The 24086-nt window shown below is 38.3% G+C and overlaps 5 protein-coding genes and 1 long non-coding RNA gene across 10 annotated transcripts in view; 5 read left to right on the top strand and 1 right to left on the bottom strand.

Annotated features, from left to right (window-relative positions):
• The window catches only part of LOC100876665 (uncharacterized), a 157046-nt gene extending 146569 nt beyond the window's left edge, over positions 1-10477 (top strand). For both annotated transcript variants that reach the window (XM_076530238.1, XM_012292940.2), the window contains 3 exons: positions 2259-5434; positions 6557-7037; positions 7757-10477. In XM_076530238.1, coding sequence (XP_076386353.1) covers positions 3310-5434; positions 6557-6984 — 2553 coding nt within the window. In that variant the 5' untranslated portion in view covers positions 2259-3309 and the 3' untranslated portion in view covers positions 6985-7037; positions 7757-10477. The remainder of the gene's footprint in view (positions 1-2258; positions 5435-6556; positions 7038-7756) is intronic.
• A 951-nt stretch (positions 10478-11428) lies between these two features.
• asf1 (histone chaperone asf1) lies at positions 11429-13248 on the top strand. Of its 2 annotated transcripts, none has more exons than XM_003706555.3 (3): positions 11429-11760; positions 12049-12164; positions 12265-13248. In XM_003706555.3, the coding sequence occupies exons 1-3, from the start codon at positions 11652-11654 to the stop codon at positions 12634-12636; spliced, it is 597 nt and encodes a 198-aa protein (XP_003706603.1). In that variant the 5' UTR covers positions 11429-11651; the 3' UTR covers positions 12637-13248. The 2 variants fall into 2 exon arrangements, with proteins under 2 accessions (XP_003706603.1, XP_012148342.1); XM_012292952.2 differs by lacking the exon at positions 11429-11760 and adding an exon at positions 11795-11825.
• An 80-nt stretch (positions 13249-13328) lies between these two features.
• On the bottom strand, positions 13329-14402 carry LOC143264210 (uncharacterized). The gene is made up of 2 exons (XR_013037759.1): positions 13917-14402; positions 13329-13840 (listed from the first exon to the last, which is right to left on the bottom strand). It is a non-coding gene; the product is annotated as an uncharacterized LOC143264210 (long non-coding RNA).
• Positions 14403-14563: 161 nt separating this feature from the next.
• Positions 14564-20650, top strand: LOC100879467 (uncharacterized). 2 transcript variants are annotated; one of them, XM_012292954.2, is made up of 8 exons: positions 14564-14708; positions 17401-17573; positions 17731-17807; positions 17886-17990; positions 18083-18166; positions 18697-18931; positions 19009-19360; positions 19721-20650. In XM_012292954.2, exons 1-7 carry the CDS (start codon positions 14706-14708, stop codon positions 19271-19273), a joined length of 942 nt encoding a protein of 313 aa, XP_012148344.1. In that variant the 5' UTR covers positions 14564-14705; the 3' UTR covers positions 19274-19360; positions 19721-20650. The 2 variants fall into 2 exon arrangements, with proteins under 2 accessions (XP_012148344.1, XP_003706626.1); XM_003706578.3 differs by lacking the exon at positions 14564-14708 and adding an exon at positions 15547-15706.
• A 106-nt stretch (positions 20651-20756) lies between these two features.
• LOC100876888 (tRNA:m(4)X modification enzyme TRM13 homolog) lies at positions 20757-22410 on the top strand. Its single transcript, XM_003706556.3, has 5 exons — positions 20757-21067; positions 21139-21332; positions 21402-21827; positions 21893-22139; positions 22195-22410. The coding sequence occupies exons 1-5, from the start codon at positions 20892-20894 to the stop codon at positions 22379-22381; spliced, it is 1230 nt and encodes a 409-aa protein (XP_003706604.1). The 5' UTR covers positions 20757-20891; the 3' UTR covers positions 22382-22410.
• Positions 22008-24044, top strand: wrm1 (wurmchen 1 transmembrane protein). 2 transcript variants are annotated; one of them, XM_076530261.1, is made up of 3 exons: positions 22008-22139; positions 23561-23776; positions 23845-24044. In XM_076530261.1, exons 2-3 carry the CDS (start codon positions 23587-23589, stop codon positions 24042-24044), a joined length of 390 nt encoding a protein of 129 aa, XP_076386376.1. In that variant the 5' UTR covers positions 22008-22139; positions 23561-23586. The 2 variants fall into 2 exon arrangements, with proteins under 2 accessions (XP_076386376.1, XP_012148346.1); XM_012292956.2 differs by lacking the exon at positions 22008-22139 and adding an exon at positions 22806-23163.
• Positions 24045-24086: the final 42 nt, after the last annotated feature.

Here is a 24086-nt window from a genome sequence, read left to right as displayed (position 1 = left end):
ACTGGAACTAGGGACATTCCGAGTTGGAGCAATTGGTTCTAGGAACGCTTGGAATTGGATAAATTGCAACTCGCGATATTCCGAGTTGGAGAAATGGGATCTAGGGACATTTGGAATTGGTTAAATTGGAAATGGGAATATTTCGAATTGGTGAAATTGGATCTAGGGTCATTTGGAATTGGACAAATTGGAACTAGGGACATTCCGAGTTGGAGTAATTGGTTCTAGGGACGCTTGGAATTGGATAAATTGCAACTCGCGATATTCCGAGTTGGAGAAATGGGATCTAGGGACATTTGGAATTGGTTAAATTGGAAATGGGAATATTCCGAATTGGTGAAATTGGATCTAGGGTCATTTGGAATTGGATAAATTGGAACTAGAGACATTCCGAGTTGGAACAATTGGTTCTAGGAACGCTTGGAATTGGATAAATTGGAACTCGGGATAATCCGAGTTGGAGAAATGGGATCTAGGGACATTTGGAATTGGTTAAATTGGAAATGGGAATATTTCGAATTGGTGAAATTGGATCTAGGGTCATTTGGAATTGGGTAAACTGGAACTAGGGACATTCCGAGTTGGAACAATTGGTTCTAGGGTCATTTGGAATTGGATAAATTGCAACTCGCGATATTCCGAGTTGGAGAAATGGTATCTAGAGACATTTGGAATTGGTTAAATTGGAAGTAGGAATATTCCGAATTGGTAAAATTGGTTCTAGGGACATTTGGAATTAGTAAATTCGAACTAAGGATATTCTGAACAGAGTCAATGTTACCTAGAAACATTTCGAATTGAGTAAATTGTAACTAGGTATATTCCGATTTCAAGAGGTATATATTTGAGAAGCAGCGAAAAGAAAAATACAAAGAGAAATGGAATTGCAATATAATGAGAAGAGTAATCGTCAAAAACCGTCCGTCAAAGTATTAAGATAGATGATCCGTAAGGTAGTTTCATAGTACAAAATCGCACGTAGTCTCCATATATTCCCATATTTATGTCTTCCATTCGTAGAAATGTATTCGCAGGATTCTCTGTCGAGTATACGCGACAAATATTTGCAGAAACAACAAAGTTCAGTGTATACGAGCCAACAGAGGACGTGTGTCGAGCGAAACTTACATATTTCAGCTTTACATAGAATGCAGAGATGATCCGATTTCGAAGATCGAATCACGTAGCCCCTTGTAAATTAATCGCAGTCTGAATTTCCGAGCTCGCCAAGTTTCGCTTCCATTAATTTAACGATAATCGAATTAAAACTTGACTCACTCGTACGGTTTTTGTCTTCTCTCCTCTTTTTTCTTGGTTGGCCGAACAATTTCCTGTAACGCTCATCCGTGTAGCCCGAGTCGCGTACATTCGAACGGCTTCCGTCTAACTTTTATATCCGAAATTTAATACGCCGGACAGCCAGGCTGGTGTAGCTCAATTTACGAGCGATTGTTAACGTAAAATTACATTTTTAAATCGGGTCCAGGGCTATTGTGTCACCGAGCAGACTGTAAGTGGAACTTCACCGTCTCTTTCGCTTCTTACTCTCGTATTGGTTTACGTGTCTTATCTATGCTCCCTGCGCAAGTGCTATTTTCAATCGGACCTACATTTTCTCCTTTATTAAGAAAGCCTGCTCCCGTTCCTTTATTTTCTCCCTATTTACCTATTTTCTTATTTTCTCATTTTTATTCGAATATTTTGAAAATTTTGCACAACACCGTTTCTCTACGTGATCTGATCTACGCGAAACTGCCGTCGTCGATCAAGGATTAAGTACATTACTGTTATTTTCATTGACGCAATTAAACGTGTTGGCACAAGCTTCGAAAACAGGCGACCTCGTGTTTTCGCGTTAATCGCTTTAAAGCGCGAAGCGAGCATCATGGTTCGTCATAAAATGCACCATAAAACATGCGTGCTCCTGGCGGCTGCTAGAACAATTTATTAGTATAATCTGCGTTACCTTTGTCCGATGACGTATTTTAATGCGGTAGAAAATATGTTACCGTAACGCGTACCATTCTTCAAATCCGTAAATCTCCAAAATAGACCGTAAATCACGCCTAAACGCGCGGATGTTGTTGAGTTTCGTCGAAAATACGGACTCTATAAACACGTGTATACGACTGAACAGTAATTTCTTTAATTGTATAAAGAATAAGTAGAAGTAAAAAGTACCGACGTTCTATTTTGCATCGTTCGACGGTTAAAAAATTTTCGACAACAAAGCAATTAATAAACATTATTTTCCACAGGTGTTGGACGAGAGGCTAAAAGTGGCCAGACGGTAAACGCGGCGGCACACGTTCCAGAGGGAAATGAATGGACGCGGTAACCGCCAGAGCATCCCATCCAGCCGGAACTCAGACTGATTCTAAACATTAAATGTACCCTCAGGAATTCAGGTTTCGCCCGAGGCTCTCGCGAATCTGGGATGGCTTCGAGCAATGATGATATCGGATTAAGTCTGGCTAACAAGCTCGCCGACGTTCTATCGTCCGTAAAAGTAGATAGGTTTTAAATCGAATCTTGCTCGGCACAAGGGGCAACGTAACGCCAGCGAACTACTACAGGCGAAATAATCCGAGGCTTATTGAATCCCGATGATATAATGGAAGTACACCAGGCGAAGCGGTAATAGTTGTTCGCGAAGGCAACGGAATAGAGGAAGTCGAGAAAGGTCAGTTTCAATACGGCGTATGCTGTCCTCCTAGCTGGAAGAGCAGCCCTCTCGCCATTTTGCAGTCTGACTGGATCGCCGTTCGTTTATCGGCGAATCGTTCCGTGTTCGTTCCAGGAAAAGCATTTCTTTTTCTCTCGGAACATGTAGATAGAGAAGCAACGAAGGAAGAATACGCAGGAATTCGAAGCGAATCGAGCACCGAAGTGAACCGCTCCCAAAGATCAGGCCAGTGATATAGTTACTATCCGAAAGGAAATGCAACGGATACCGTTGATAACGCGCGACCGACGGCGTAACAGGGAATCCACGAGGAACGTGGACTAACGCACGTCTACATTTAGGAATGTAATATTTGAACTTAGCAGACCGCCAGAGAGATTGGAGGCTAGCTCCGATATAGTAGCGAGCAAGTCCGAGAGCAAGCGAGGCAAGGGACTGAGAGAAAACAGGGATTCGTTAGCGAAGATACACAGCCGCACACGCGCGTGTTCACAAGTGTCCTTACGTTAAGTGCACTCGTCGTCGCGTGCCAGCTCTCGTTTCCTTCTCGGTTATGGAATGAACCGATGCCCGGCTGAATTCTCCAGCTGTCCGTGCTCCAGGTTCTGGTATCGAGCATCATCATGACGCCGACGGTGCGCGTAATCGCGTCGATGCTGTCGCTGGCAGTGTACTGCGGCGTCTTCTGCTCGGCGAGCAGCGACGGCGGGCCCAACAGTTCGGTCTTCAACGTGGACAACACCGTTCTCGAGAAGCATCTGGCGGCGATATTCAATAAAGTCGCGCACAGCTCGGCGACGACGAAACGCAGCGTGCCTGCCTACGACGCTCAAGTTTCGGCCAGTACAACCCTGTCGACGGTGCCGTCGCCTTTGACGACCACGACAACGACCACGACCACCACCACACCCTCGATACCCTCCGCGAGGTATCCGCCGGTCCCTCGGGCGACCGTGTCGCCGGTTTTTCGCGAGTTGCCTTCGTACGCTCCACCCTCGCGTGCCCTCTTCACTCCTCCACTGCCACCCGAGTACCTCCATCCGTTCGCAAACAAACCGACGTTGCGAGGAACCAACTCGGATGCTCATCCCGGTGTCAAGAGACCGGTACCACCGCCTAGCGGTACGCCGGCACACGAGAGGATACCCATCAGGCCACCGGATCTTCAGGGTCCCTCTCAGATCCCGGAGAGGCACTCGCATTCGAGGAACAAGCCGCTGAACACCCCGAGCAAAGAGCAGAACATCGTGGAATCCAGCGAATTAGATAGGAGGAACAATACCAACGAGTTCGTACCCACGCTGCACTACCCCAGTATCTCGAGGATACTGTCGGGCAGTAACGGCAGGAAGCAAGATATTCCGGAGATACTTTTGAAGCCTTTGGCAACGAAAACTCCGCCGCAGAATGCGCCCGTGGCCCCGACTACCGAAAAGATGACCACACTGTCCACCACGACCCCCAGAACCTCCAGCACCCTGGATTCCTCCAAGTCCGTCACGCAGCCGACGATCTTTAATCTGCCCAACACGAGGCGACACGACGACGACGGTTACCACGGGCTCAGGAACGAGAACGGGTTCAAAACGGAGAACATAGAGATCGTCGATACGGAGAGGTTACCGTATCCGCAGCCACAGCCCCCGGCGCCACCCCCTAAACGTCCGGACGAGTCCGGTGACCACATCGTGCCGCAGGTCGACACGCATCATCCCCTCGAATCCACTTGGCGGATCGCCTGGTTCCTGCACGTCTACGTGGCAGCCATCCTGTTCACTCTAATGGCTCTATACTCGATCTACAAGATCGTCCGTTTCAACGAGGCAACGAATCTACTCACTCAGTCGTACTTCCTAACGGTGCATCTGCTGCTGACAACCGTCTGCACCCTCAGGTGCTTTCACCTCTTCTACGACGCTTACAATCTAGGCCGTTCACTGCCGGAGCCTCTGTCGCGAGTACTCATGTACCTACCGGCGCCGTTATTGTCCACGGCGTTCGCGACCCTGGTGCTCTACCTCGCTCGTTGCTCGGAGGCGCCGTCGTTGAACAACAGGTTCCTCACACCGGCCGCGCTGGTCCTCTCCTCCACGGTGCACGTCGTCATCTGCGTCTCCCTGCACGTCTCCACGCACGTGCTCGGCTACCAGGACGAGGCCAAGATACTGCCGTTGATCTGCCAGTGCATCTACATCATCGTCTGCGTCACTCTGGGCCTAGGTTACATGTACGTGTACCGAGTGGTACGCACGCAGATCCTGCTGACGAACAACAAGGCGGCCGGCGCGAATCACATAGTCGGTGCTGATCCGACCACGATGGCCTTGAGCACCGCCATCACCACCAGCATCGCCACCGCGTTGCTCTTCATCCTGATGGGCTTCGTTCAGCTGTACGGCATCTTCGGCAACGTCCAGGAACGGCCGCAGTCTTACCCTTGGCTCTGGTGGGGCTGGCAGTTCTCCGTTAGGTTGCTCGAACTCGCCGTCTGCGGACTTCTGGCATGGGTAGCCAGCCTGTCCCAGTACCCGCTGCGGGAGAAACAGTTGCAGCAACACCCTGTTCATTCCGGATTCGCTCTGTTTCCTTGCGGTAGCTCCACTTCCACCGAGAATATGGACGACGTGCTTTACCCAGCTATCTGCAGCACCAACCAGGCGATTCAGAATTACGCGATGAGAACGGGGAAACAGGTTTACGACGATAGCTTTCCGTTGAACACGCTACCCGAGCATTTGAACATATCAGGTATCGACTGGCGCTATCTGTGATCGAACGTTATAACCTGAACCTGTATTTCCTTGTTCGTGGTTCGTGAGAATTTTGTAACTGGCCATCTTGCGTGCATCTTGATGGATACAGCCGGGGTTATAGTACCCGTCACGGTATAGCGAACTCGTAAATCGGAACATCCTTCGAAATCTCTTCACGCTCGTAACTCTACTGTCGAACCCTGTTTTCCCTTAAACTGTTGTTTCGTTGCATTTTATCTTTCGGAGAATTTTACGACTCGCTATACCGTCACGGAGATTATGCATTGGACGCGGTTTCATACGAAAACGAACAAATCCGCTGTATCCACAACTGGCAGTGTAATCTCTTTTGAAGTATCTCGTTTACGCGCAAAGAACACGTTTTCAATTCGTTATAACGTAGATCGCATGAAATGATCTTTAATATAAAAGTTTGTTACGTTTGTCTGTGATTTTTTGCGAGACGTAAATCGATAAATTAGGTCACCCGGAGCAATGCACTGTTTCAATCAAACTTTCGAGCAGCTTAAAACGCTGACAGACGCTATTAATGCCGTATTGAAACCTCGAAATCAGCAATTTTTTCTATGCTTTGTCTTCTAAACCGTCGCTCTATTACTGGAACATCGAATAGCTCGCATTGTTCCGGGACACCAATCTCTTTTCGCTTCTACTTCCGTTTAACACGTTCTCTGCATGCACCGAATATCCGCATTGCTGATGTACGTAAGATTCAATTACTATTACCAACATTAACATTGATGTCCACATCGTTTTTAATTATCTGTTGCATCGTCGCGCGTTACATTCTCAACTCGTGTCCATTGATATTATCGATGTTTCTGAGTTTTCAATATTTATCGTCGGTACCGAAATACTCGCATCGTGACGACAATAGGTCGAGACCGTCCGAGGTCTCGGGAGATTAAATAAGATATAAATTCGCAGCATCCGCAACGAGCGTATTAAAATGTAAAAAAGTAACAATAAGATTCGTAAACCTAATTATTCGTTTCGAGTAAACGAGATACAGAGCACGAACCGTCGAAAAAGGAAAAATTCTTTTTTTCAAGCGCATAGAGAAACGGTATGCTAAATAATAGTTTCATTGTCGCAGGTACTTTCGAGAGACATTCCATTCGCAAGTCAGGTACCATGGGCCATTTCCCACACGAAGGTCGCGGCTCGTTAAACCGGCACGGTAATGGAATACAAACGCTGAGGAGCTCCGAGAGCCGCGGTAGACACACACCGGTGCAAGGTGTGCACGAGCAAACACCGACCACAGGTTCGACGATGCTGGTCGCCGAGGACGGCTTCGTCAGGTTCCGTAGTCTCGGTGCAGAGGACGACGAGTTGTCGGACACACCGAGCGTGGTCGGCACCCATGGAAGAGGAAGTTCTCTCGCCGGAAGCGTGAGATTCAACGCGAGACACCCCACGCTGCAGCATCAACATCCTCATCAGCATCAGCATCAACACTCGTTGCAACATCCCCACCAGAGTCAACACCAGGCTCATCATCAGTTGTACATCAACACGTAAAAGTCTGCGTCCGCGTGTACACCAGACAGAAACTTCTTGTTCCCGTTGACCCGGTAAGTCTCCAGCTAACTACTTTCACACTCGTCTTTCAACTAATTTTAAAGATATAAAACCTCTATAATGTATCCAAACTTTGTTCTAACCTTTAAACCTTTAAACGCCTTTTGAAGTAATCTCCAAAGTAATTTCCAGCAAGGTACCGATTTTTCGCCTATGACTAAAATTATCCGCGGTCACATCCACGGGGACTTTCGAGATATTATCTGAAACATCGAAACGAAGCTTGCTGGAGATTATTCGGAGGATTGGCCATATTTTTGTTTAATTTCCCTGGACTACGATCACGCGCACGCGAAGGGATGAAACCTTGTAATTCGATTAAAACGAAACAAGAAGGCGTTGCCTTGTGCCTCGTAGTCGTTAAAAGTTCAGATTCTCCGCTCGTGTGTTTTATCTCTACCGAGAAAGTTGATAATACAGTTTACTTACCGGAAGTTAAAGTTCTACCTCGCTTCCTACCCCGGTTCCTCTGTCCTTCATCGCTGTTAAAAGTAATTTAATAGGAACAATGAATTAACGAGCGAGAAATTCAGCTTTCCGGAAGATGCGATAGATACTTAAGAGATTCTGTACTTTAACGATAAAAACAGCGGACGATAGTTTCTTCTGGCTTCGCTCGCGATAACAAACAAGCTTCTTCTAATCGTTTCGTTTCATTGTTCCTGTTTCTAGGCTGGCGTTTCCTAATCGTTGTTTTCGCCTTCTGTTGCAGATACAATGACGATCGTCAACGAAATATAGGATGTTCCGGGCTATCGCGACTCTAAAATGGTCTAAACTTGGAGGAAAACTAATTTTACCTTTATTCTATGTAAGATACGTCCTGTGTATAGATACCTAACTTGCCATTCGCATTCTCCTGCTTCGCGTCTTTTGGTCCGAGCCGACGAACCTTTCGCCGTTCATGGTATCCGCATATTTATTTAAGGTTCTCGATCGAGACGAAGAGAAAGAGAGAAAGAAAGAGAGAGAGAGAAAGAGTGTGAGTGAGTGAGAGAGAAAGAGAGAAGAAAAAGTATACGGTGAACTCGGTACAGAGTTCTTTCTTCTACCTGTTAACGTGGGTAGTTTCAGGGTATCACGAATGTTGACCTTACATTAGGCACTTGGTACTTATTAAGGTTCATGTGATTAAACGAACGTTATATCGTGACGAAACCTATAGAGGCAAGCTTCTTTTTCGTTTCTCCTTCCTCGAGTAGCAGAAATGTATATCCCGTGGACAGAAGTCTAACACGAATATAATTTATTTTTGCCAGTACTCACTTCCGTAGCCCGCCATGTTCTCTCGAGACACACGAAGGCTTTTTAGTGAAAAACCTTTAGAATGATTTCGCGAACACGGGATGATTTATATCCGATCTGTTACGGGGTTTCGAGCGCGTTGAATTGTTTCTAGAGCGTTGTACAAATTTCAAGTACTCGAATAGCGCCGGATCAGCTGTGTTCGAGGACACGCGTGTCCCTCCGCGAGATCCGCGTAATACGTTCAACGGCGAAACTCGCTCTACAGGAAGTATATTTTGTAACTAGTGGGGGAGAGAAAATGGAAAACTTATTCAAATGTGGTCCAAACAATACGATGAAAAAAAAGCGCACGAGGCGAATCGAAGAGTTTCTTTGTAATCTCGACGAAGAGTTCCGAGCGAGGTAGGATATATATGTATACTGTTTCTGTTGTCGAGTCGAAAGAAAACGAAAAAAAGAAACAAAGGAGAAGAGACAGAAGTCGACGAAGAAGAAGATGAAGAAGAAATAAAAGAAGACTACAGCGTTGTACAGTCGATAATAATTTATATCGTTCACAGTCCAATTGTAAGATTTATTTAGCGGTTAAGGTTGCATTTAAGAAGACCCTGTTCCGATGTTCAGTTACGTCGAATAATATTATATAGCCGGTAGAAGCTGTGCTACGCTCGTACGGGACGGATATCAGCGATTTCTGTTTAACGAATTCAATGTCGAGCGACCAGCACCACGATGTAACGATGTTTCCTCTCCGCGCATCGGAGACACCACGCGAAGGATTTCAAACTTTCGCTCACAGGCCAGCATTATTTCCGTCTCCTCTTTGCGTTTCTTTTCTTTTATACGTTTGTCGTCGTCGTTGTCGTCGTTTTCGATCATCCTAATGACATCGAGTACGCGTTTCTTTTCGCAGAACCTAAAGGTACAAAACGGTACTTTCTACCTTCTTCACTTCGTAATATCGATTTAGATTTAAGCGATCACAGCGCAATGTGTATGTTTATATGGACATTGTAAATAAGGTATACGGGCTCGTCGTGAGTAGATATAAAATTCATTGCGATATCGTACGTTCTATCGCAGCGACGGGCAACTGCGGCTCCGAGGGGCACGTTGCACGGGCGTGCGAGCTGACAAGCACGGTGAACCGACAGGAATCGAGAATTTTTAGAAAGAGGACCTTTACGACTGTTGGAAGTTTGTAAATTTCAAATCTTGGTGAATCCGATAGTAACGCATGTTGTCACCGTACACGCCCGTGCCCGTGAGCACCTCCACGGGCTCTTGATCCGCTCGTCGCTGTTCTATCCGGCACGTACCAGAATTCGCGTGCAACAAACAAACATGAAAGCACTACATTCATCGACACGTACACGACATTCATCGACAGTCATTCGAAACAGACACACGCGTGTATACACGTAACCCCTCTAACCCTCATCGTTCTCGGTTGTAAATGCAAGACATTCGTTTTTAATTTATGTCGAAAGCTGTATTTATTATGTGAAACATTCCACAGCAGAAAAAGGGTATTCAGTGTGAATGCGAATCGATTTTGTGGGATTTTATTGCAATTTTAGATTAAAAACATAGCGCTGAAAAGAAAAAAACGAGGAACAAATGTAAATAAAAGCTTTTTTTTGCGAAACACCTTATGTTTCCCTAATTCATCGACGACTACTTATCGTTCGGAGAAGAGTCTTCTCTATCCTTTGACTTTTTTACTCTGCAAAGAATTTCATGTGTTCGAATATCCGCGCAACTTTTTTTAAATTTACATATTTTATTCCTTCATTGTTCAGTAAAATCGGATTAGTTTTTAACAATTTTTTTTATCGATACTTATGCGAATTAAGATTAGTTCATAAACGCCTTAAAAGGACAACATTCCCACGCATCCCTCTTGATGTTATAAATCATTTTTTTTTATATCCGTATTGTCATCGAATTGGCTATAAATTAAACGGTACTACTTGCAACGAACAACGGAGCGTCTGTGCGCTTCTCCTGTTTAAATCCGTATCGTCAATTAAAAGAAACGGAGCAGAAAAAGCGGAAACTATTTAAGGCTGAGTTGTTCGTCGGCCTATGTCGTTATGTAAAAGCAATCCTGTATAGAAAAATCGTAAATATACCGGGAATAATGTAAATAAAAAATAATATTTAATAAAACTTATGTGTACAACCTTGGTTGTTTCAAATAGTGAATCTAGTTTTTGCGCGGAAAACGTTTAGATTTAGTCATCTTCTACGTTTTATAATATACAGAAACAAAAAGGAACTGTTGATAACAATAAAGTAGTGAAGACGTAAAGTTGTTACACTAAAATGGAAATAATAAAAAGAAGGAAACTATATCATACTTTTAAATTAACCCCACGTTTTTCAAATTATTTTAAAGGTCTAGACATCTGATGGCGGAGCGTAGAAGCACTAATAGAATGCTACAAAATTTCATACCGACAGATGATAACACTTTCTACATTCGAATATTTTTAAACATTCGTGAATATTCTCTTAAATATTACACTGCATAAGAATGTACTATATTATGCAGTTAAACGTTCAGTAAAATTATTTACACAAAATCATATTTGACAGCACGTACTGTCCTCATTAGTTTCTTTTCATATTTTATTATTACAAGTTTATTTAACAAATCAGAAAGTAATAAACATTTTGATCGACGAATGAAAAATTAGTAATAATTTGTCCATTTTTATTGACCCCCGTCATTGGATCTACAAAACGTACATTTCTACCAACTGTATTGTGAATAACCCTTAAGGACGGGTAGACCCACGACTTACTTTTCAAATTCCACGTGCAATTTAAATTTATATACACGTGTTTAATCCTCTTTTTCTATAAGTTTAAAAACTTTGCATTTTGATGTTCCAAGTTTGAATCGTGAAAGAAAGATTCAAATCGATCGCGCTAACATTTCAAGTAAATGAGACGCGAATGATTTGTTTTACCACCGGTAACTGTAATAAAGAACGAGAGTTAATTTTTGAAATTCGTAGAAAATCGATCGTGAAAAGCCTTGTAGATTTCCTTAAAATCGGCGCCGTATTTAAGAGAGCGATTTTTGAAATGTACGTTAGCGTTGTGATGCGTACACCACATAAAATTTCGGTAGTTCCCGAAACACCGGAAACGTCCTTTGGTTCGTTTGCCGCCAAAGCGAGCTGTGTGTTGTGATGAAATTGTTTATCCTTTGATTCGAGATTCTTCGTTTTGTAAAAGATTAATTCGAAAATTTGATATACAAAGAGCAGTCGGATAAACTGTTTCACAGTATTGTGGCAGTGAAATTCGTGTCTTTCAGTAAAATCAACTATTAAACAAAGTTAACGATGGCCAAAGTTCAGCTAGCGAATGTAGCTGTTCTCGATAATCCTTCGCCGTTTCTAAATCCATTTCAGTTCGAAGTTACTTTTGAGTGCATCGAAGAACTAAAAGAAGGTGATTTATTTAGTTTTATTTTCCATCTTAAATACGAGTGTACAGCTATATGAACGTTGTGAGAAGTAAATACATGCTTGAATATTTTTAGCATCGATGCTAGGTTAGCTTCAAAGTCTGATAGTGAATTTTCCAAGGACGAGTCTGTATATTGTTTTTTCTTTATGATTTCGTTGTACAATCAAAGATCGATATCGTCTTAATCGAATAGATGCTTTTGATGATTATATCCGGAATCATTCCATCGTAAACAAATAACATTTAATCATGATAATAATGGCATTGCAGATTTAGAATGGAAGATGATCTACGTCGGCAGTGCCGAATCCGAAGATTTCGATCAAGTTTTAGACACAATTTATGTTGGTCCAATCCCAGAGGGAAGGCATATGTTTATATTTCAGGTAAATTGATAACAGAATTTGAATTTGAATCGAAATTACAAAGCAGAAATCATTAATCAAGTTCTTTACTAATAATACTTAAAATTATTGTTTATTTTAGGCTGATCCTCCGGATGTCAGTAGAATTCCAGTTAATGATGCTTTAGGTGTTACGGTTGTTTTATTAACTTGTTCATACAGAGGACATGAGTTTGTGCGTGTTGGTTATTTCATAAATAACGAATACACAGACGCAGAGCTTAGAGAAAATCCACCACCTCAGCCTCAGTTTGACAAGGTGCAACGAAACATCTTAGGAGATAAACCACGTGTCACTAGATTTAAAATCAATTGGGATGATGGAGCTAGTTCGACGACAAACAATGTACCAGAAGGCATGGATGCACAAAGCATGGAAGAAACGTCGCAAGATGCACCAACATCTACGTTGGGCTTTACAGAAAGTACACACAATAGTATGGAAGTAATGTAAATTAAAGTTAACTGCCAGTGACGAATGAGCTAGCACAGACCATAATAAGAGGAATGAAGTAGTGCCTGGAATGAAGATTCAAATGGTTCATATATTTGGATACCTCAAAAAAAGAAAGAATTGTAAAAAATAGAAAACTTTTGTACGGTATATTTGTTAATCGGTTCTTTTTTTGTTGAGATAAACTCATAAGTTATGAAGAAGTTTAAAAATAGGCAATATGATAATTTAAACTTTATACAATTACGATTATCTTTGTTAATGTATATTGATGCTTAACTATTTGCATTGAAAATTATTTACTACATATAATTATGAACAGTATAATTTGAGCAGAAAAGGGACTACCTGATTAATACTATAAATTCAACTAAATATGCTGAAGAATGTTTTGTTTAGCATTAATAATCTTGGACGCAGGTCGCTAACAAAAAAAGGAGAGTTGTTCATATTCTAAAAACGTTTAAAATTTTGTGTTTAGTACTTTAAGTATTATATTATGGCTTATTAATGTATCGTAAATCGATAGAAATAAGGCTGTTCCCATTTTATCAGTGTATGTACATATATACTAAAATGAGAAATACATATTATGTTTTTTACTTCATTAAATTTGGTTTTTAAATAATTCACCTTCAATAAATCCGTGTAAATACTGTAAAAACATTTACTCATTTACTTGTAATGTTAAATAAAATTGATAATAAGAATATGTATGAGATAAGAACCATACGTGATATAAAAAACACATGTATAAGTGAATAAATCAACATCGACTCTGATAATTGTAATTACTAAAGACGGCCCTTTATAGTGTTCTATAACGTAATAGGCGATACGTTTGTATTAGTTTCGCGTGCGGTTGGTGGCTTATGATACATCCTCAAATCGAATCAAGATTGTTTCTATACAATTTATTTACGTGCATAAAAGAATCATTTATGCATTCTTTTTTTATTATACAATCATGAACAAATGTTTATAATAAAAACGGAACTATAATTTATATTGAATGGTGAATTGAGAAGGATTTAGTGTTTACAATTTTGAAAAGTAGAAATTAAACTGAAGCCGAGTTCAAGGTCTGAATCGGTATCGATTTTTGTATAGATATTTTCAACCCCGGTAAGATTTCAAACTGCGTACATTGGTCCTCTATTCAGGGCCGGCGCTAGTAGGGTTCCGTGGAACCCGGCTCCGTGGTCTGTAAAAGTTTTATCATAAATGTTATGTAGTTTTATTCATACTATCATATGGTTACAAAATTACTATAAAATTACATATCTATAAGATTTAGGTACAAAATATTCAGTAATTTGTTGATAATCGACTGCGAAGAGTATCCCAGCTCCAGAGTTCAGGGTCGGTAAAAGTCGGGCGATCTCGGCCACTGACCCGAATTGCATGGGCCCCTTAAATACTACCATTTCAAGTCGCTTGACCACTCTCGGGCGAAATCGGCGAAGATCGGCTCAGTTTAAATCTCGAATCGGATAAAATCGGGTTTCTAGAGAATTCTCTTCATCCTCCCGATTTTCTCCGACTTTATCCGAATGTAACCAGCTTTCTAGAAAATTCTCTCGGGTCCACTCGGTCATTTTTCCGACATTGCCCGAATGTAATCGGACTACACCAGGGCCGCGGTTTCAAGTAATAAAGTTCTTAGAACTTCAGATTACTTGGTCATTTGAAATCTAAGATACCTAATACGATTTCTGTATCGTATTAGAAGTAAATCGGACTTTTTGGCGCCCGACACTTTTGAATCCAACTCCGCAAATGTTCGCGCCGTCCCTGCCTGTCCTCCACTTGCAGACTACTCAACGAGACCTGCTCTATTGTTAACGAGAAATGGAGGTTCGGAAAACCGCGGCTACACCACTGCCCGCCGCCCCCACCACCTGACTCGCCATGAGCAGGTCTGAACGCGTTCAGTATACGCCGGTTCTGGCGATTAGCAACAGCCTCAGAGTACAGGTGAATTTCAAACGGTGCGGGTGTTCGTGTGCGAATGAGCCGTTTAATGTTATTACTTGCACTCAGTCGGAAGTTTCAATTTTTATCTCCAAATGGTAAGTAGAGAAAAAAATTAATTCACCGTTAATATAAAAAAAAAATATAAATTTCCTCTATTTACCTGTCATACGCGATGCAGGAGTAAATAGTTTTATTTGACACGATATATTTGCTTAAATGGAAGTGTTTGGTAAGGATATTAACTATTGATGGCTTTTGATATTCAGAACACGATTGCGGTGTCAAATTATATATGGTGCTAAACACATGTCAACGGCAGTGTATACACATTTACATACGTCCAGGGGTCCCTTGTGAACAAATTGGTGTTACAATTGCTGCATGTGCAATAAAAGACACCAGATTGTATACTACCAATATAAAAATCTCTTCCTTGATCATTATTAATCTCCCGCTTTTTTTTTTTTTTTAGTTAAAATTAGATCGTAATCTTTCACCACTATTTCATCATACTTTTTGCAATTTAATAAAATAATATTTTGTAAAAAAATGGTCCCTTAAATTGTGCCCTGTTTGATGTATAATTATTTGTTTTACAAAGTCAAGTTTAAAATTACGTGTATGTATAGAAGTCACCGCCAGTGCTTGTTAGTGTATAATGAGCGCTTTAATTGGCTTTCACTTATACAAAGTTACATACGCGAGATAAATAACTGCCGAATATTTTAATGCGCAGTATTTTGTACAAATCACACTGTGGTCTTATTACTAGAACCGGAATATGTGTTCCACAATTCTCGGTACCACATTGGACGCGCGCGACGATGAGTCATGCGACCCCCGTTTTTCTTTTTCGTTCGGGAATCTCCGCAACCATCATAGAAACAAGATATACAGATGCGAAGAAGCAATTACTTTTTAACTTTGGCCCGTTATTATTAATAGAACGATACTCCATCTTTTACAGTCGTTATTTCATACAGAATTTTTATTTTATTTAACAATTTACAAAGTGTTTTTATTGTTTTTGCGTATAACTGACACATATATCACGCGAGTTGTTGACCGGTAAATGTCGTTAACCGATTTCAAGGTAAATCAATTTCGAAGTTTTTGTTACTAACAGATTTCTTTGTTTCATGCAATTTTTATTCTAATATAAGGGAAGAAGTGCACAAAAGATAAAATTTGACAGATTCGCCGGAAGCTTATCGGAAAATGCTTCTTATCAATTTCGTTATCTGATATAGAAAGCATTTTTTACTTCCATTACTGTATAACAACTAACTCAGTATTATTAAGCGTCTGCTGCAATTATCTTGTATCGACTCCTTTTCGTGTTATTCGTTGCATTTTTTATTACAAAAAAAAATTCAGGAATTTGAGTACGCGATAATCGATATTTTAATCGGAATGGATGCTGAACTCAAGATAAAAGTAATCACAGTGCTAAGTATATTTCGTGATTTGAATCGTAAATATTTCATCGTTTGAAAATGTGGCGGCTTCGTTTGAACGCGCCACATACGGTGGTTTATATCGTTTTCGAATTATTATAGTCCGAAAGGAGGGTAATGACTCCGATGCATTCGGATTACATCAGCATCCATTTTAAGATCCACGGTGAACGTACGGGTTCTAAGATGGTGACTGGTACCAAACAAAATGGCGGATCACCACTTGTGCAAAATCATTCTACTACATATTTTTTTTTTAGTATAAAACAATAATAATATTACAAATTTTTTTATATTTTTCACAAAGTTAACTTCTTAGATTATGTTCAAACTGATAAACTCCATAAAATTTATGTTTCATTGAATATTTATGTTAGATGCGCAAATTGTTTTAGGGAAAATTGTTTTAGTACTTCATTTAATATAAAATCACGAAATATTGAATTTTTTTTGGTTTTTATAAAGAAGTTACGTTATTCTGAATTCTTTTAGTATGTAGACAAGTAAAAAATGGTACAATTGATTTTGTTATAACTTCAATGGTACTTTTTGTGAATATTTTGCAATTATTTCGAACGTAGTCGATTAAAGAATAGTAGATGAGTCTTTAGTGAAACGAAATCTTTCTCTCAATCGATTTTAAGTCGATATATGAATCTCAGGGATCCATCAGAACCTTGAGGGCTAGACCGGAAATGCCATGCGTACCGCTATCGTACCCGTTTCAAAAAAATCGAATATAACTGGAGATTGGGGTACTAGTTCATAACACTGTTATCTTACATGTCACTCGTGCGCTTTAGTAAATAATAAAGCTAAACAATGCTCCAATTAAACGAATTAACATCAGATTAACTCATCATCTTGATACGAATAATCTTAAGTCACGAGATTAAGGCTTCATTACGTTCAGACATCATAACTTATTCTTTAACGAATTGAAAAATTGTTATATAGTGTAGTTTATTGTCTTTTACTAATGATGTAATCGATACGCAATTGATATTATTGAGTCATCAAGAAATTTACAGTGGATTATATTTATTGTATTTAACAAGTGAAATTTATTTAAAAGAAAAAATTAAAACTCAAGTTTTCGACTCAGTCTTAAAAGTTGCGGATTGAATAAAATTACAAAATCTTATTGTATAAAATTGTTGAATTTCCTAAAAATATATTTGTATAAACTTTCTTCAACTTCCTTATAAGATCACTCCTCAGACTTTAATTATTATGATTAAGTTTTAGAGGGTTTGTCAAAGGAATACTTTTTCGATATAACAAACTCGAAGTTATAAGAGGAAATAATTTTGAAATTTATTTTTTACAGGCTTCGATAGAGGAAGGCGTTTGTCGTGATGACAACGATTGCCCCCAAAAACAATATTGTTACGATGTATCTGCACGATGCGTAGATTACACAGAATGCCGGCGATATAACCGGCAAGAAAACCGCGAGAGGAAAGCTAGACACCCCTCTCAATGTGGACCATGCCTTTTCGGGTAACTATAGCTATTTTTCTAATACTTGTAGTTACAAAAATCTATCTTAACTCATTAGAGTTTCTTCAACTTCCTTAAAAATGGAGTTGCATCAATAGAACGAATAATGTTCTCCATCTGTGATGAAACAGAAAGTATCTAAAAAAATCATTTTCAGATTCAGTGCCGAGGAACTCGGCACTGGAGAAATGGCATGGTTGTGCAAGAAGTCCAATGTGCCAAAAAATGTACCAGGTAAGTATTAAAACATATTGTTATTAACTGAATACAAGTTGTAACTGATATTTCTTATCCTTATTTTGGTTGTTACAGATGTAGTAGGCAGACTGAATAATATTACTATCATATGTATAACTGGAGGCGTACTGATTGTCTTTTTGTTACTAATAATTGGTGTTATCATCTACCTTAGAAAACGTAAGTAGAGCGTTTATAACATAAATATGTAACCTGTGATTTTATTGTGGAGTCATGAAAACTATGAAAATAACCTGAAAACTATGTTTCAGGAACGTCGAAACGACGGAATAATAACCCAGAGCAATGTGGAGATCTCTGTGTCACTGAACCTAGTGCTCCACCAGTGGAAACTAGTGAGTGTTATTAAAATTATCATAAACATTATCACAATTCCTTAACTACACTCAATGTAGTTGGCGCAAACAGGTATCACGACTCGACGCAAACGTAGTCACTACATTTATTGTAAACGAGTAGGTAGATTGACGTTCGCCGTCCATTTGAGGGTAAATTCCTTTCCCAAAATGACACTTTCATTTAACGCGTGTACGTAATTATGTATATGTCATAACAAAGGAAGATCCAACAGATCGACGGCAATTGATAAAAACATTAGCACTGTAGCTTGCTTCTTTGCCTTTTCGCACTCTTAACAGTTTCTTGTACATGTTAGTAATACTAACCGTGAATGGAAACGGTTAACTTTTTTTTATACGAAAAACACAATTATTTCATTACAGTATACCTACCTACTTGAACGCTGAATTAACTACGAGCTGTTCAAAACGTGGTAATAATATGTATGGAATTATGTACTTTCGATTACAACGACTGTATTAATCGAATATTTGTCACGTTTATTTATGCTCTGTGTGTTTCACAGGTCCATTCATTAGTTATGGAGAAGAGCTGGCACACGTGCCGTGTAATAATAATAAAAATCTAAAGGATAGGAACAATCTTGTGTCCGCTTCTCCTTTCAAGACTCCAAGTTGGGTTCGCCCGAATCCGAATTATGAAACCAATTTAAGCAATGAGAATAGGACAATAATGGGCCAATTGCAATCGGTGGTCGAGGTGCCACCAGCCGATGATCAATCTAACCCTTGGCCTCCGGAGTAAATAATTATTAAACATTTATATTCTATATGTACATATCCGTACTACATTATAATATGCGATTGTATTCTTATAGACAATTGACGCTTGAAGTTACTAATGGAAACGTAGTTCAATACGAAATTGAACAAGTGGATAATAATACGAACACCGTCTTAGTACAGACGAGTAACCCTTCTTCATCTTCTACCAGTCACGAAGAAGAAAATAATAACAACCCTCGAAACAGTGGTTCAACACCTGAATCGGGCAATGGCGAGAACAGAGAGCGACTGAGGGCTTCAAACATTTTGATCTCGCAAAAAATATCGATGAATGTAAACTTATTGAACAACGATTGATGATCTCAAAAATTTGAATATTGCAATTTAATGTTGTCTTAAAAAAAAATATGCCTTGCACGAGAGAGTCAGCATCAAATTTACACGGTAAAGACTTCACATATTCTACTTAAGATATAAGTTTTTTTTATATAAGACATTAGAAAAAGGTGGAGGAACGTTACGCATCTTTTATTGCTCACTTATCGTTAGATCGTTATGTTAGACAATGGTGATTAATAAGTAAATTATCGTACAGGGTCTAGTCAATAAGAAACAATGATCTTTGTTATGATTTTTGAATGATCTATTCGCGAAGTTATAATTTTTATCCTTGTTTCTTATATGTTCTGCATGCTAAGTACTTTGACTATTCTCGGTTTAGTTTTTAATTTTTTTTATTCTCTTATTTTAATGATCATATAGCCTTACATTTTATACCTTATTTATCTTTATTTTTTCTTACAGTCTTGATTATAATGATTTGCCATTATTAGAGGGATGACTAAAGTCTTTTAATTTGATGGATGAAAACGTGAAGTAATATTATAAGTACTGCTTGCTATTACTAATTGTTATGATTTGATATCGGTAATTAGTTAAAGATTTTTAAACATAAGATAACATATCACTGTTATTTTATTATCATAAAATAGACTATAAATTTTATACTAAGAAAATAAGACTTCTTGCATAATTAATGTGCTCGATAATGAATATATCAATTACTTTGATATTAAGAAGTGCTCAACATTTTGCAGACCTCCAGTTTGCATGCATTAAATAAAAATGTGATAAGTTTATAGAATAATGTAGGTAATTTTTGTTGACAGCAAGTATTTATAATATCATAGATCAGTGATCTATGCTTACTTTAGACATTTTCAAAATTGACGATATTCGGAAACGTTTTGAATAATTAATATTTTTCTAAATTGTTGCATCAAAAAAAAATTATAAAATTCTATTCTCACGTTGTGTTTGAGGGATATACATAGTGTAATTGTTTACAATGTATTTAGTGGATATTATACAGTGGAGTCTCGTTAAATGGCTCTTTATTAATGACAGTAAAAGACAATTCTTTAGCTCAATCATACAACTGTATACGCGGTCATATAGCAAGACTCCACTCTAATTACGCATTATACACTGCATTTATACCGTTTTCATCATACTATTTCCTTTACTACGAAACGGTAGTTTTATAATAAGACATTGTATTTATGTGCCATTATAATCCCGGCCACTTATACTAGTAACTATATAAGAATGAGTTCATGAATCTTAAATGTGGTTTCTGATATTTATAGTTTTTCATAAGAAAAGTGCTTTCATTATAACATAATGTTATGTATTTGTATTATGTATACTATCCATAAAAAAAATTTAGTTAAACTTTTATTTTTCATTTTGTGCCACCTTCCTTTATGTCATATTTTCCTAATAGATATATTCAACCTTAAAAAAATTTTAATTCCACAAAGATTCAACGACATCACAGTTTTAAAAATGAGCGATACCTGCGCAGTACGAACGAGAATTCGTCATTCGGCACGACGCTTCTCTTGTGAAAAGTATAGGTTATAAACACACAGTGATTGTCTTATTACTTATTGTTAAATATTATAATTAAACTATGGAAGATAATCACTGTATGTATTTCGTAAAAAGAAAAAAGCGTTATTGTCGTATGACCGTAAAACAAGGAAATAAATATTGCGGTGAACACCAAGAAGACTTAATGGAATCTGTACATTCCAAAGACAATAAACTCAAAAATAAAAGGATAAAGTGTCCACTTGATCCTACGCAGTAAGTACATTTCTAATAAAATATGGTACAAACATTCTTTCATACATATAAAATTTATAGATCATTTGTAGTACATGCTTTGAATCAAAGTTATCCAAACACTTGAAGGTATGTAATGCAAAAAGATTGATAGATGCACAGCCATCATTCATAGTAAAGGGAATTAATGTTGACAAAACATGTGAAACACCTCAGCATGTACCACTTTGTGAACTTGATGAGGAACTAGTAAATGCAGTTATAGATAAAGTTATAACTGCTTATGGTTCGTAATTTATATAAAATATTTCATTCTAAATTCTGGGTTGAAGTGTTTCTTTTATTCCATTTTTAGAGAAGTTACCTGAAGTACCTGAAATAGTAAGATCACATGAGATACTCAGAGATGTATTAAATGATGAATCTTATGGCAAAGCTAATAGGAAGCATTTGCTACAAAATTCTTCATTATTATCTCATTTAGAACATGCAGGTCTTGTACAAGACAATACATGTTTTATGGAATTTGGAGCTGGAAAGGGTAAATTAACCTACTGGCTGGGAAAAATGATAAAGGATAGAAAAAATAGCTGTATTTTATTAGTGGATCGCTCAAGTCATAGACATAAGAGTGATAATAAATTAAGAAATGAGCAGCTTCCTCTTGTGATCAAAAGAATTCGTGCTGATATTGCTGATTTAAAATTAAATGACATTACAGAAATACAGAAATTTGACTATAAAGTTGGTATTGCTAAACATTTGTGTGGTACAGCTACAGGTACACTATATGATTGCAATAACAGTATAATTTTTAAAAGATGTTGTAAGCAATATTGTTTATAGATTTAACTATAAATTGTTTGATTCATGCAATGCAAAACGAACCTAAATGCAACATTACTGGATTAATCATTGCATTTTGTTGTCACCATAGATGCGAATATGCATCATATGTTGGAAAAAATTATTTAAAACAATGTGGATTTACTCCTAATGAATTTACAATCTTATGTAGCATTGCTAGTTGGGCAACCTGTGGTCTCAGTACTATAACTAAAACTAGTGATCAAGATAATTTGAAGGATACCAGGTAATATTTGCTATACTTAATTTAATCACTCCAGTCTGTACTACTTTCTTTTCAGAACGAATATACGAACATTAACTGCGAATGACAGAGAAAATATCGGTCGTAAAGTGAAAATGTTATTAAATTGGGGTCGATTAGAATATTTGAGGAGTGTTGGGTTCCAAAGTAACTTAATATATTATACCACTACAGAAGTATCTCTGGAAAATATGTGTATAATAGCTACGAAAAATGAAATATAATAATATTAAAATTTTATAATTTCACAATATTTAGGAATTTGTACTTTATTTTTACCTATTCTTCCGTTATGAAAATTGCAATAGGATATATCCATTTTCGCGCGTTTTCCGAAAGTGGTACCATTAGCGCCATGACCGCTAGATGACGCTAGTGGCGCCGTTTACAGACAGCACGTGTGAAAATTCAGATTTTTAAAGTTACAGAAAATTGCCAGAGTAATAAAATAGCTTGCTTTTACAAGTAAGCAGGTACTTGCGAATATTTTATTATTTATCAATTTTGAGAATGCTTATTGTAAATTAGACATAATGCGCCCCAATGCATCGATGCTAATTGGGGTCATAGGGATCTATTCCTCTTAGCTGCATTTTTTTTTGGGGAACCCCAATTTATAGTGCACGTGTTGTTATAAAACATTGAATATTATGATCTAACTTATGTTAAAGCAAAGCTAAATATATAGAACCACATGGAACACACTTCCATGTCTCACCTCTTGGATAAAATCGTGTTATTTAATTTGCATTGAAATAACAGTATCAGTTCACTACATCGCTACATGCGAACGATGTGTAAAGCATTCATTTCTCCCACTACATGAAACGCCCCGCCCAAATACAACTTGGTGTAACAGATTCTAACGTATTAAAGTGATGCTCGTAGTGTGTATGACAGACGTAGTATCTTTAATAATACTGATTTCGACTTATATACGATTTTAAATTACTTCAAGTTTCACTAATAATCAGTACAAAGATAAAAGAAAGTAACAAACCTTAAGGTATGCATTATATCATGTTTACGTGTCAATTTTACTTGTTCATTAGAAAGCCCTGAAGACCCTTCCGTAAATTAAGCTTGTAATTTATTAAAATAAATTGAATGTATTGCAAGTTCCATTGTTATTATCAATACAAACACGATTCAAGTGCAAGCATTAGCATCCAGTACCCATGTGCTCTACCATAGTCCTAATTTCATAATTGTAATTTAACGCCACGCCTTCGGTCTCTTAAATGCGGATGACGTGAGATTTTTTGCTTTAACAAATTTTATGAATCACGTAAAAGAAATATTTATTCTCTTCAGTCGATTTGTAAATCTATAGTTTCATTAATAAATAATTTCAGTGAAAGTTGATGTACTGAAGAGAACACTATCTCTGTTTTTTTTTTCAGAAGAAACTGAGATTAAAATTTATAAAATGTCCGTTCTAGACGAAAGAGAAGATTATCTGAAGAACCCATACTTTGTGAAGCATGAGTACGGTGATTTCACTCCATTTTACATCGCTGTCTCTATCTGTTCTCTGGTATTCGTGTTCCTGTGTATTTTAAATATCGGATTTTGTTGGTGTTCACGCCACAGAAGTTACTGGCAAAGCCCACATACTGGTAAGTTCTTAGTTTTACTCAAGGGATTTCATTTATTTCAACTTCATATTAATTTCATTGTTTTTTAGGAAACAGGTGGATTCAACCATTGTGGACAGTTTTACCTCATAAAACACCACCTTTGGACTTGAGCGAATTGGAACCAGGACGTGCTTTTCAACCCGAAGAATCTCACGAAGTTTTACAATACCATAATCCTAAATCTTACAGCCCTGCACCGCAATCACAAGAGTACATGGAAATGCAAAAACGTGAAAGTGAAATTTAGTTTCTGTCCAGTTACTTTGTGAGTAACAAAGTATAAAATTCT

The sequence above is a fragment of the Megachile rotundata genome, chromosome 3, assembly GCF_050947335.1.
Source record: "Megachile rotundata isolate GNS110a chromosome 3, iyMegRotu1, whole genome shotgun sequence".
In the NCBI taxonomy this organism is placed as follows: domain Eukaryota; kingdom Metazoa; phylum Arthropoda; class Insecta; order Hymenoptera; family Megachilidae; genus Megachile; species Megachile rotundata.
The sequence above is the reverse complement of the archived record's forward strand: the minus strand, read 5'-3'. Positions and strand labels throughout refer to the sequence as shown.